Genomic DNA, 13,011 nt, shown 5'->3' with positions numbered 1-13,011 from the left:
GTTTCAATGTGCTTCTATAAATAAACTTTAGCTTTACAGAAACTCCCCCTCTGTTTCCCACCCCACTCCCTGCATCGGACACCGATGCACTTCTTTGCCCTGAAAGATCTGCTTTCCATTTATCCATGGCATTTTTAAGGATAAGTGTAGACAACTGGAATTAAAAAAAAAGAAAAAATAAAAAGAGGGAGAGAAAGGGAGGTTTTTCTTACACTCTTTGTTAGGATGTGCTGTGTAGTTTTGGCTCGTCTTCGGGCAGGACTACATGCTGTGAAAAGAAGAACGGGAACACAGTCAGGGTGCAGCGGAGGTTGACAAGATGAGGTTACATGTGCCTTTGAAAGTCCTCTGTGAGAATACATTGAGGGCATGGTGGGGAGAGGGGGAAGAAGAAAGGGTTTAAGGAGGAATATTCCAGCTGAAACAACCCAAAAGAAAGTCCTTTTTAATGTCACCTCAGAGACCATGCTCTAGCTATACAATACAGACATCTGTGGGCACAGGGCAACAGCCTTCCCCAAGTTTCTGCACCTCTCCCATAGGCTTCCAGGAGGAACGATCCTTCTCCTTCCTGAGTTTTGATCTGGGCCTCCCACCTGCCAATGTTTCAGAAGGAAATGAGCTTCTCCTTCCATCCAGTCACCTTCAAACATGACTTGCGTATACGTTAACTTTGGAGAGGCCTATCATTTTATCTAGATAGGGACTTTTTCAATAAGCTCAAACACCTTTGTGACATCATTTCACTTTTACTGCATGATCTCCAAAGCACAACATTTGCACTAAGCCTAGCCTTTTCTTTTCAATCCTCAAAATGACCCATTCGGTTCTTTAACTTGGGGCATTTTGCTTAAAGTCTGTTTCTCAATTTTATTTCTTAGAGTCATGAAGACACCAAAATCATAGGCAAACCAGAATCACTAGCCACTAGACCCACAAGATGCCAGGACCATAAGCCAGGCTTTTGACTGGACTGAAGTGATTGGTTTTGCATGGTTTTTTTTCTGGACAAAGTGAAGATTGTTTAAACACTCACTGTTTCGGTTTGACTTGAAACTGGCCTGAAAATCTCTGTGATACTCCCAGCTCTCCCTCTCATCATGTCTTACACTTTTCTCTTTAAAAATATTATCCTCCCCTGTGTTCAGGCTACAGGAGCTACAGGATTTAGCAGCCAGTGACAGAAACAGGCCTGCAAAAACCTGCCAAATTCAGAGAATTAACTCCAGTTCTAAAGGCTGACCCTGAGGGCAAGGCATGTGAATGGGGGTTTCCTATTCAGGCTCCATGTATAATCCAAAGGCTTTGAAGAGCCAGAAAGGTTTGTTATGGGTTGACAGGTGACTCTTACTCAGCAGGTGAGCTTTCCTTTACATTTTTGGCATACATTCAACTCCAGGAGTTGCAGTGCTTATCTCTGCTATGCATTAATGTTTGCAAAGAGTTTTGAAGCTGTGGAAGCAGCTGGAGGTCATCCAAGGCTTCTCGTTACTGCAGCCAAACTCCTCTCCTCTGACGGCAGGAATAACAAGTGACCGGGCTTTCCTGGGCTCCGATACAAGCAGAGCTGGCAGTGGGACCAAAGTCACTCTTCCTAGACAGCTTGTGTTTGTCTAATAAGCCACCCCCCGATAGCCCAGTGAGGATCTAAGCGCTGAGCATTAGGACCCCGCTGGACAGAAATAAAGTTTTGGCCTATGCTCTCCCCACAGTGAAACAGGACGGTAACACGGGAGGTGATCAGTCTTGCCCAGGGTCCCTGCCAGCGACCTGTTGCAGCGCAGGGTACTTCCACACTGAGCTCATCACAACTAAGTTATCTGCCTGTACAGAGCTTGAGAGCGTGCTAAGCTGTCAGTTCAATTATGGTCTGTTTTGCATGATGTGATATCCTCAGGGATCCCTACTGCCTTCTCCTGCAGGACACGTTTTATATTTCAAACCATGGTGAATGTGGGATGAAAACCAGACAAACATAATGAAGGTGGGTTTTTTTCCTAGGAATATGTTTTAAGTTGGTTTTGAAGCTGCTGCAATCACCTTTACTTCTGGAATTTCATCGTGTGAGGACTAAACTAATTGCTCACGAGCAAAACACTCAAGTGCAGAAAAGTTTATTGATGCAAGGAATTATCTTCTTGTCTCTCTGGTATTGATGTATTTTACTGGACAATGTGAGGAGCACAGTTTATATAGATTTCTACCAGAAGCAAGTACTGTTACGCTGTTATTGGCACCCAGGCTGGTGCACAAGGAACAACACATAAATGTGCCTAACGGTAATAAATTTGCATATTTTCAGAGTACTTGTCATCCACAGTCCAACTCACTGCCTGTCGTCTGCCAGAGCGAGTGGCAAATGGCTTACAGGGGCTGAAGAAAGGCAAGGCATGAAAGGGAAGTCACAGCACCAGCAAACATGCAATTACTTGAATAGCCGTTGAAAGAAGAGTGAATCACGGAGGTAGCCAGAAGCGACCCACTCGCACAGGAATACAATGGCAGCAATGCAAACAGTGGGGCTGCAGGGCTCTCTCTGCAAACGTGATTTTCTGCAGGGAGTGGGAGCAGGAAGGGAAGAATGAATCCTTGCAGATGATGTTTCTGGATTTGCCTGCAAAAGGATGTCTGTATGTACAGCCCAGCTTTCGGGCAACAAAAACAATTACGGTGATGGTTCACTTTGCCATTTCCACTCATATTCTGAAATCAAGCAGCTGGGAGCTTATGCTTGTAGCTTGCAAGTAAAGATCTGATCTGGCCCCACAATTTGTTTTCCCTGCTTTTACCTGCTTTCTTGTTGCTGAAATATGCAGCCATTGAGTTTAAACTAATTTGTTCAATCAAATGCAGACTGGGCTTTGTCCGGTTCTTACTCTTCATTACAAGCAATTAATGTTAATCATGCATTCATTTCCAGGGCATGGCTTTGGAAATGTTCCACTTATTGAGCCAGCAGACTTAAATTCAACATTCATGCAGTTCACCCAGTTCATCTGAGCTGCTAACTGCTTGCAGAACTTCATTTTTCTTTTCTATTACACAGAATAGCCACACAGTTGCAAGCTGTCACTTTAGCAATTACCTCATAGGTATATCAACACCGATTCCAGATCTCTGAATTTTGCTAGCGCAAAGATTTTACACAGCCACAATATTGAAGCACCTGCATGGATTAGCTCCAGAAACAAGCAGCAAGCGCTGGACTGCAAGCAGAGCACGGCACGGCTCGGCAGAACAGATGAGCTGCTCACTTCAGAGATTTTGCTGATGCTAAACACCCCATCCATCTAAAAGACAACACTGTAGCGGTTGTTACAGTTTTGATGTACTCACATTTGGATGAAATCACAGTGGTGAAAACTTCTAAATTTTCGTCGCTGCAGCTGTAAATCTGGTGCATTTTCCACCTCTCCCTCCTGACTGCCTTTCAGCTTCATGCAACCGCTCTGAACTTCTGGTAAATAGGTTTCACTAATCCAATCTGGCTCTGTGATCATTGTCCAGATCTACAAAGGACAGACTGATGCTGTGATCTCATCTCATTCCATATTCTTCATTGCAACATTTTCTGCTCCCATCTGCCTTTCTATGAATACTATTAATGCAAAGATTTAATTTAGCTGTTACTTAAGCCTCCACTCAGATAGGAACATTTTACTTTATGTCTCCTTTTAGCATTTTGGAGAATCCTCTGCAATAAATGGCTAAAAATTAAAGTCTGTTCTGCGCAGCCAATGTATAGGCAAATAAATGTTTATAGAAGTACTGCAAGGATTGTTAAAATGAGTTGGTTAATACTTTGTGTACTTTAACACATTTATCATAAAAATGTGCTCCTCCCATATAATGAGGAGCTGATTCTAGGTGTATTAACAAAAACATTTTCTGCTTTACCTTTTAAGTTCATAAACTAGTACCTGAATCCTGGGCACTTCAGTGTACAATTTCAAATGCAGATGACTAAAGAAGGGCATGTCACACAGACATGCATAGGTCTATATGCACCCTACACTTCAGTAGTTGCAGAGGGAGGGCAGGTGGCTCAGTCATAGATGGGTTCCTACATGACTTGATGGTTCCGGGGCCTAATTCCATACTTCGGCACTTCAGTAAAGGGTCTTCTTGCCAAAGCTTTTCATTCCTTAATGCTCCCATCAGATTGTTCCTTTCTACATCTATGAAAATCAGCCCCCTCAACTTCTGGTGACTTACTGCTGCCATGGACACCTAAGCTCAAAAATTTTGGCTTGCAGGCTCTAGCAACTGATGTAGCAGAAACACTTTCAAGTGTGAATAATGATATTAAATTGTATCAGTCTAATGAATAGCCTTCTTTACTAGCACATGTGTGTAATTAACACAAAAACTAGTCCTGTCTTGTCCTGTTGACATCTGCCACTGCTGTGGCTTAACCCCAGCCAGCAACCAAGCACCACGCAGCCGCTCACTCACTCCCCCCAGCCCAGTGGGATGGGGGAGAGAATTGGAAGGAAAAAGGTAAAACTTGTGGGTTGAGATAAGAACAGCTTAATAGGACAGAAAGGAAGAAAATAATAATGATAATAATAATAAAATGACAATAATATTAACAAAAGAATTGGAATGTACAAACCAAGTGATGCACAATGCAATTGCTCACCACCTGCTGACCGATGCCCAGTTAGTTCCTGAGCAGCGATCCCCCTCCGGCCAACTCACCCCAGTTTATATACTGGCCATGACATCACATGGTATGGAATACCCCTTTGGCCAGTTTGGGTCAGCTGCCCTGGCTGTGTCCCCTCCCAACTTCTTGTGCCCCTCCAGCCTTCCTGCTGGCTGGGCATGAGAAGCTGAAAAATCCTTGACTTAGTCTAAACATTACTTAGCAACAACTGAAAACATCAGTGTGTTATCAACATTCTTCTCATACTACATCCAAAACATTAACACTATACCAGCTACTAGAAAGAACATTAACTCTATCCCAGCCAAAACCAACAGTCCTGGATGGAAAATGCCAGCAAACATGGGCTGTCACTGTCCTGTTAATGTAATAGTTCTTCTTTAAAATAATAAATATTGGTCAACACATCCAGAGCCTGGAAGCATTTTGGTTGAGTGGAAGGTGTCACTGTTTCAAGAAAGAAATGAGCGAAGAGAAGCTTGTATTACTTGTCACCTCCCAGGGCAGCCTCCTGCTGTCCAAGGGCAGCAAAGCCATTATGGGGCTGGGGGCATTGTCCCAGGAAACCGTGCTGTGTTTGAAACGGGAGGTGGGACGGCAATATAATCAAGCAAAAGTTCAATTAGTTTTTGATTTATTGCGCCACATGTTCTGCTTGTATGACTGATGCCATTAACATCAGGCTTGGCTGGCGTGTTCATCTGTCTCTGCCCGGCTCCCTCTGAAGGCGCACACACTCAACAGATGGGGAGCTGCACGGGCGCGAATGCAATTGTTTATCCCCCTATTGTTCCTGTGTCAAGTAATCAAACCAAATCCATTACCCACCGAGAAAAAGACCAGCGCACCGTCCATTCAGCGGTGAATGGAGCAGAGGCGGTTACGCAGGGAGGCTTTAAAGCTTTCAAAAGGATAAAAAAAAAAATAATGAAGAGCAACACTGAATAGTTGCCCCCCCCCCCCCCAAAAAAAAAGCTATAACCAATCTAACCCACCCTTTATTTCACCTTTGGATATTCCAAGTCCTGTAAGAAGAGGCACTTTTGGATCTGAGTCATTGTTTTCCTAATTATAGGTATGACGTAAAGATATTTTAAAATCATAGCTGGAGTTTAACATTAGAACAAGTATTTGGTGTTTCATCATGTTGAGGGGTGGTGGGAATGTGTAAACTGAGTGAGACTTAAGAGCTGGTTACCAGCTGGCATTCACTGCATTATAGGTTAGGTTTTGAGCAGGTAGGCTTTGAACACCTATCTTTACAAGGTACATGATGCTCTGGGGATGAGTCACTCTGCACAGAGTGCTGATAAAAGGCTCTCACATCACTTCCAGAGAGAAAAATACGGCTCAGGAGGCCCAATATAATATGTCGCATCTGGGGTTCTCATCTGGGAATGAATCTTCCCCTGTTCATAAAGAGAGTTTGCTGCTTCATTTTGCCCAGATCTTACAGGGCAGTCGAGCACTATGAACGCCCAGGGTTTTGAAGGAAATCTTGATGTGGCTTCAAGAGAAGGACTGCACATATCGGGCTACTTTTTTTCTACCCATCTGTGACTTATTTTGGACAAATGTCTTGGTTTATCTAGTACAAAATAGGTGTGATAATACCTGCCAAGGAAGTGTACTACAAATCTCAGCTGCATGCAATCTGCTGAAGAACAGCAGGCAGTGGTTTTAGACTTGAGGAAGATACTCTCCACAATGTCCAACCTAGGAACTGCTGGCAGAGCCACATCAGATGACTTCACATGGTATCTCCCTCTGGCTTCTTACTGACCTAGCAAGAGTCCATTCTGTGGTGGGAGCAGGAAACCAAACAGTTATTGATTCTATGAATCATTTTTTGTTCCCCAAATTACATAAAATATTAGAAAGGAGGCTCAAATTTTTCCTCACTGCTAAACACGATTAGTAAGCTATTAATTTAATTCATGTAGTGCCACTGCAGCCATGAGAAGACCCAAAAATTTTTTGCACCAGGGTGTATCTTTGACTGAAGACTCCCAAACCAACATGTGGAATCCAGATTCCTTGCTGTGGGCTGTAATATAACTGTTTACCAAATACCTGAACTCCCAGTGTTATCAGTAAAGGATCAAAACATTTGCTGGTGCAAGAACTTGGCAACAAAAGGTGAACAGGGACAACTGAGGAGGAGGAGAACTCAAGACACAGGAACAGACATATGGTGTCTGACAAAACATCCATCTAACCTGATCTGCATGTCTGGGACAGGGAAGGTATTTGATTTTGGGGAATGTGGGCAGAAAGGAGGGAAGGGTGGAGAAGGGGAAGAGACGTATGCTGAGGCTGAGGGAAAAACAACTGGTGAAAACCGCAGAAGGCTCAACAAACCTTTTCAACATGGCAGAAAATCCCATAAACTGGTGAAATGTCCCTCTGGGGAGGTGGCAAGGGTGCTTTTCCCATGGTCTGGATCTGTTCAGCCACATTTGGAAGAAACAAGTGTAGACACTTGTCCTGTTTGCCAAGTATGCCAGAGTTGGTAAATTTAAAAGAAGTCAAATTAAAAAAAGATTATTTATGGTTACAAAAACTGTAATGAAAACTTTGAGTGATTTCAGCTAAGTATCAGAAACCTCTAGACCTTGTTTATCATGGCCTTTGTAAACAAATGAATGCCTTTCCACCACAGCATTATTCCAGTGAAGTTGGTGGGAAACATCCCAGTACTCTCATCATATGCAAGGGATATTGCCAAGGGATTCCCTGGCCCGCAGAGGACAGAGCTCTTCCAAGGCAGGTCTCTGGCTTCTCCCTGGATCTTGTACCCTGTTGCGTAAGAGGCAAATCAAATCCGTACTGAGCCACTTGAGCCTATTTCTTACCGTTAGCTGGGCAATATGATAAGGATAAGCCACAGGTATTTTTGGAATAGGATTGTGAACCAGAGGTATGCACAGTTAACCATTTAAAAATACGATGGGATAAAACTGCACACGCATGCTGCAGACATTTACTCTAAAACACTTTTGCGTGATGCAATGCAAGCAGCATTTTTTGTGGAAGGAAAATCGCTTTGTTTCATTTCAGGGCCACAGAATTGCAACTGCCAATGACTGAAAAGGAAAACCAACAAAAAAAGCAAAATATAAAGTGAGCTTCTCATACATAATCTGTTATTTTTCTCTAAATGAAAGGGAGGGACAGATATGTTATCAACAACTTCACCTCATAGCAGTCTGCAAAACTAGTTCAAAATTAAAGTAGCACTGCAGGGCTGAAAGGTCAGTGAATAAGTGAAGGATTTTCAAAAGTAACATTTTAATTTGCATCTGGCTGGAAGCTGCTGTAACAGATTTTACCCAAATGGGAATAAAATCAAGGCATAAATAACATTTTGAACTTTTAATTCACTATAGCGGACCAGGAGAGAGGGATGCAAGAGTTGTGCAGTTTGAAAGGGTTAGTGCACAGACTTCTCTGCTAATCGGGAAAGGAAATAACCAGCCAGACCTGGAAGCCAGGCTGAAAGCCTCCCACTAGTTACTGAAAGATACTGCAGGATCCTGAGGAAAAACAACCCCAAACCTGGTTGGCTCCTCTTAAAAAAGTTACATATAGATAATTGGACACTCACAAATTTGCCCTAAGCTTGTAAAACACGCTTGAGTAAGTCCATACAATAATTAGCGAGAAGCACAATGCCCGGCACTGCAAGGTTCAAGTCCCGCAGAGCTTGTGCCAGCAGCAGGGATTGCACTGAGCCAGCATTAAAGCTAGGGCCAGGCTGAGCACGTGGAGGCTTAACAAGCTTTCATATACTGGTAATCCACAGAAAGCACTAAAAATGTCAACAAAAGAGCGATATGTCCAAACTGGGTGATGACAACAATAGCTTATTAAGATTTTAATTACATTTATCCCCGATTTGTTAATTTTTCAAGTTAATTGATCAGTGAGGTCTTTATTCCCCTGATAAAGCACAACAATTTTTGGATAAGGCTTTTTCACTCCCTATTTTTTTCCTTTAAAACATTTTAAGATTATTTTGACTATTGGATCCTGATATGAACACAACCATTTTTGGACAAACAAGCACATTAATTAAAGCTTGTCCTGTGGTTCCTGGATTTGTGCAGCAGTAGCCCTCTTGCTCTAACTGTATACTATGCCTCACACCATACGGAGGAAAATCCACTGCTTGGGTAACCAGGCACAAACTGCTTAGGATTTCTCCCATGGATAAGTCTAAAGAATGAGGCAACCTGAGCTGTCACCTTACTTGTCTCTAGCGTGTCCTCATGCAGCCATCAAGCTCCTTTTGCCGCGTACAACGCACGTGCTCTGTGGGATGAAGGGCTTTGGAGGGTATCAGATGGCATTGCCTCCTCTGGCTTAAGTTCTGTGTGAAAATGAGATTAAATTTAAAACAAGGATCATCATTATTGGCACTCAGAGCCCCCAGTGCTAGAAACTGAGAAAATAGCAATAGGAAGTAAGAGAAGCTGCACTAAAGGCACAGAAGGAGGATCAAATTTATGACTCTCCTTTTGATCCAGATTAAAGTTATGGTGCCTGTGTGAAGCAGCATGTCAGCACAGGAGATGGCACCGTGACAGAGGAGGTTTTAGAACAGAGTGGGAGCACCAATACAGAATTGCTGGGTCTTGGAAATGGGAGATTTTCAAGGTAGTTTTTTGGGTGACAAGTACGTTAAATGGCCATACACGGTACGGCTATGAGTCTGGAAGGGGAAACTGGGGAACGCCCTCTGATGCCAATTATCCTAAAAAGGGTTTTGGAGAGATGAAATGGGTTATCTTGTGTTGCTGCTGGTTTGGTCCTTGGCCTCTCTACTGACGCTGCCAGCAGGGGTGTCAAAAGATCTTCTGCTTTAAGTACCTGACTTGTTTCTAGGAATCTGATTAAAGTAGATCACCTCAGATAACAAGAGGAGCTAATGCTGCAAATACATAGGAGAGGATTTTCAAGCTCATAAGCTACATAGAGGTCAGTCCTTTTCAAGTCATGCAGTCCCTGAGATCTTTGATTTTTCGCAGAACTGATGATCTTTACTTGTCCTTTCCCTCTGTCCTGTTAGCCTTTACATTTAAACACTTACCTTTATTAATTCAGTTCTGGTAGTAATCTGTTCAGTTGCTCTGTTCACTACATGGCACATACCGTACAGAGGTAAGCCTGGGAGAAAGAAAGCCAAAAGGGAACAGGAAAGAGTTTTGGGGGGCTTTGTAATAGACGTGGCACATTCTCCTTAATAACTGCACAGTTTCAGATTCTACATCCTTTGGGTTTTTAAAATGTTTTGTAAAATGCATATTCCCATTTTAGATGTTCCCCCAAAGTCTGACATTTCTATACCCTCTCAACTTGGTCAGCCAGAGAGAGGTAGACTCCTAGATCCTAGCTCTTCAACTTTTTATACTCTCTAGCCTGTAACCATGTTCTATATTAAGGGTCAACATCTCAGCTGTAAGCAACTGTATGCTTATGTCTGCACACATGGCAGGTTTTTTACCAATGCCTTGTTTTCTATGCACATACAGATGCCTCCAGAGAAGGGCATGCTTAGACCTTTAGCACCCATCAGCTGACCCTGCGCTGCCTTTGCTCAGCGGGTTGGCGTTTTTAGCTCAGCTCTGTTGGGTAGGTCCCTGAATTGTGCTTTACAGTTGGTGACAGTATCATTTCTGACATGAGAAGTCACAAACGGTTACTTTACTATCAAAATCTGCCCTGTAGCTCTGTGCTGTTTTACCAGCTGAGTAGTCTCAATTTTAGGACTTCCACCTAAAACACAAATACAGTAGGTATGAAGTACATCAGCTTCACCACACCAGGAGCTAAACTTGGGAGATGGCTACATGAAGGCTGTGGGACATGCTGTTTTAGGATGTCCTAACTGCCAGAAATGCCACTGCGAGTGTGTCTGAACAGGACCTGTGCGCTCCAGAAGTGGGCTGCAGCCCTCCAGGAGGGAACATCAAAGTGCCACTGCTCACAGCCCAGCACTGACATAGCTTCAAACCTTCCTGGCTTGGAAAGACGACCCTGGAGAAGGACTGATCCACTGAAACAAGTGTTACAGAGACTCTGAGGCTTTATTCATGCAAGGCAAATGCAGTTCAGGCTCTGTTCACGTTAATTCCCATTTCTCGCTGCTCAGATTAAGCACGTAATAACAGCTTTCATGAGGCAGGGACCTGTCCATTGGAAAATGGATTATGACCACCAACTCTTGCACATAAACTACTAAGCAATCATCTAACGGTCACTAGAGAGACACCATAGGTCTGTGCTGGTGACCTGGAGGTGAAATTACTTTCTTTGTCCGTCTGAAACCCTGAAGCATTCAGACCCCTGATCAGGGGGGAAGTTCTGATCTAAATGACCATTAATCTTCCTTAAGGTGAAAAGGTCAGAAGAGCAGGTTATTCAATGTTAACTGTTTTTTATGCCAGCAAAAAAGCTTCTTTATTTTCAATGCTGTCTTGAAATATACAGCAACACTTAAACATCCAAACTTTCACAGTGATTTTTTGAAAGTGATGTCAGCTTTTAGATAGATGACAAAGTCCACACACAGCGTCAGCCCCCCACAGCTGTGTCCACAGCCATACCAACAATGCCACACAATGGTGTCCTTAAATCCCATAAAGGCAAGCGACAACGCCACAGAATGAAGCGATAACATATTGGAGCTGCTGACAATCAGTCTTTAACATGTGTTAACCATTTGACTGCAGGTGTAAATCAGCATTTCAATGTCAAGTTGCTAATTTAAGGCTGTATGGTCAAACATCCAAATAGCATACCCCAGGAAAAGCACAAGCGCATTGTTAAAGTAGGTCAAAGTCACCACAAGTCAGGGAACACAGAGGAGAAGTTCCGCATCAATAAACCAGTGTTTGTGCTATCATATATATATTTCATGATACAGTAGTATTAAATTATACATTTAACAGGAGCTCAGACTACAGTGTAGGCACAGCCATCATTCTGTTGCCGCTCAGTTGACTCTGGTGGCGTACGTGCTGCAAGCATACATGGCCGCAGAACCAAGCTCTGTGGCTCCACAGTGTGATGTGAATTAACATGGCTCTCCAAAGGATACGTCACATTTCCTCTGTTTTCGCTTAACCGTGCCACCTCATGGATGTGCGATAACTTTTCCCCCTTTAATTCTCATGTTCAGAGAAATAAGGAGAATATCTGCTGCCATTTGTTGTATTTAGAGTTCTCTGAAAACTAAGTATATATATTAATATTCAAAAGAAACCAAAAACAAAGTATTTTTTTTCATCCCCTCTCCTATTACTAGGAAAGTAGTTAACTTAAGACCCTGATTAACATTCCATTGAGCTGTGTCAAATGGTTCTTCCTCTTATTGTTATTATTTGGCTGTACAATGTTTTCTACCAGCTCACTCGTGGCAGCTGTTTCAGTACAATGGGGAAAAAAGAAAACGAATGGCATTTTAGTGGGTTATTTAATGGCAGCCTAGAACTGGTAAAATATAAAACTGCATTCAGAAATGTTGCATCTAAGGGAACTGGGGCCTTCCTAACGATAGCCCAGGTTTTGGGGTTTTTTTTTGGTCTCAGTTTCACTGAGAAATTCAGAGCAACAGTAAAAGCTTCTGCTTATTTTCATGGACAACTACACATAAAAAATACGCACTAAACGTTTTGTAACAAACTGAGCCTGCATGATTTCTCACATGTACACTGCAGGTAAGTACAAAGGTAACTGCCTGCAGAAAAAAAACCCATGTGCAAAGAGAGACGAGACCTCTGCAAATTCAGTCACTGACACTACTGCCACACTATTGCTCAAAGAGGAATCTCTTCTTCTGCAGGTGGCCTGGTGATGAGTCAAAGATGGAACCAGGTGTCAAGGCAGGATTAGCAGGGGTGGGTAGGCGTGGAAGACCCTCTTCTCACTGTCCAGGGCTGACACTGGCAAACAAGCAGTCTGCGTACTGCTGCGTGAGCTACAGCTCGCGGAGAGATCAGGAAAACAGTTGCATCACTTTCTGTATTCACTAGCTGGTGTTTGAATTTAAATTAGATTCCATTTTATTTAGGAAGCACACAGGGATGGTCTGAGAAAAAACAGAGACCATACCTTTAGGCCTCCTACCGCATTGCATCAGGTTGCCCTTGTCCCTTCTGCACGGAGGCATGCTTAATGCAGTGACGTACTTATTAGGTTGGAGCTGTTGAACCCAAAGCATACTGTACATGTCCTGGAGCACTGTGATGCTTAAGCAGATTTACTCGGGGGTTATGGAAAGTGCCTAGACATAGCTTGGCTGTGTCTCTTCTTTCTTAAGAGAGAAATCACTCTTTCTC

The 13,011-nt window shown here is 43.1% G+C and overlaps 1 protein-coding gene across 1 annotated transcript in view; it reads right to left on the bottom strand.

Moving 5' to 3' along the window:
* VXN (vexin) overlaps nucleotides 1–13,011 on the bottom strand; it is a 29,674-nt gene that overhangs the window by 16,423 nt on the left and 240 nt on the right. Inside the window, exons 2-6 of the mRNA XM_009926014.2 lie at nucleotides 9,762–9,838; nucleotides 8,922–9,041; nucleotides 7,031–7,156; nucleotides 3,337–3,509; nucleotides 213–268 (exon numbers count right to left, since the gene is read on the bottom strand). Coding sequence (XP_009924316.2) covers nucleotides 213–268; nucleotides 3,337–3,403 — 123 coding nt within the window. The 5' untranslated portion in view covers nucleotides 3,404–3,509; nucleotides 7,031–7,156; nucleotides 8,922–9,041; nucleotides 9,762–9,838. The remainder of the gene's footprint in view (nucleotides 1–212; nucleotides 269–3,336; nucleotides 3,510–7,030; nucleotides 7,157–8,921; nucleotides 9,042–9,761; nucleotides 9,839–13,011) is intronic.

Source organism: Haliaeetus albicilla, chromosome 3, assembly GCF_947461875.1.
Source record: "Haliaeetus albicilla chromosome 3, bHalAlb1.1, whole genome shotgun sequence".
Taxonomy (NCBI): domain Eukaryota; kingdom Metazoa; phylum Chordata; class Aves; order Accipitriformes; family Accipitridae; genus Haliaeetus; species Haliaeetus albicilla.
This window is presented reverse-complemented; position numbering and strand designations above follow the sequence as displayed.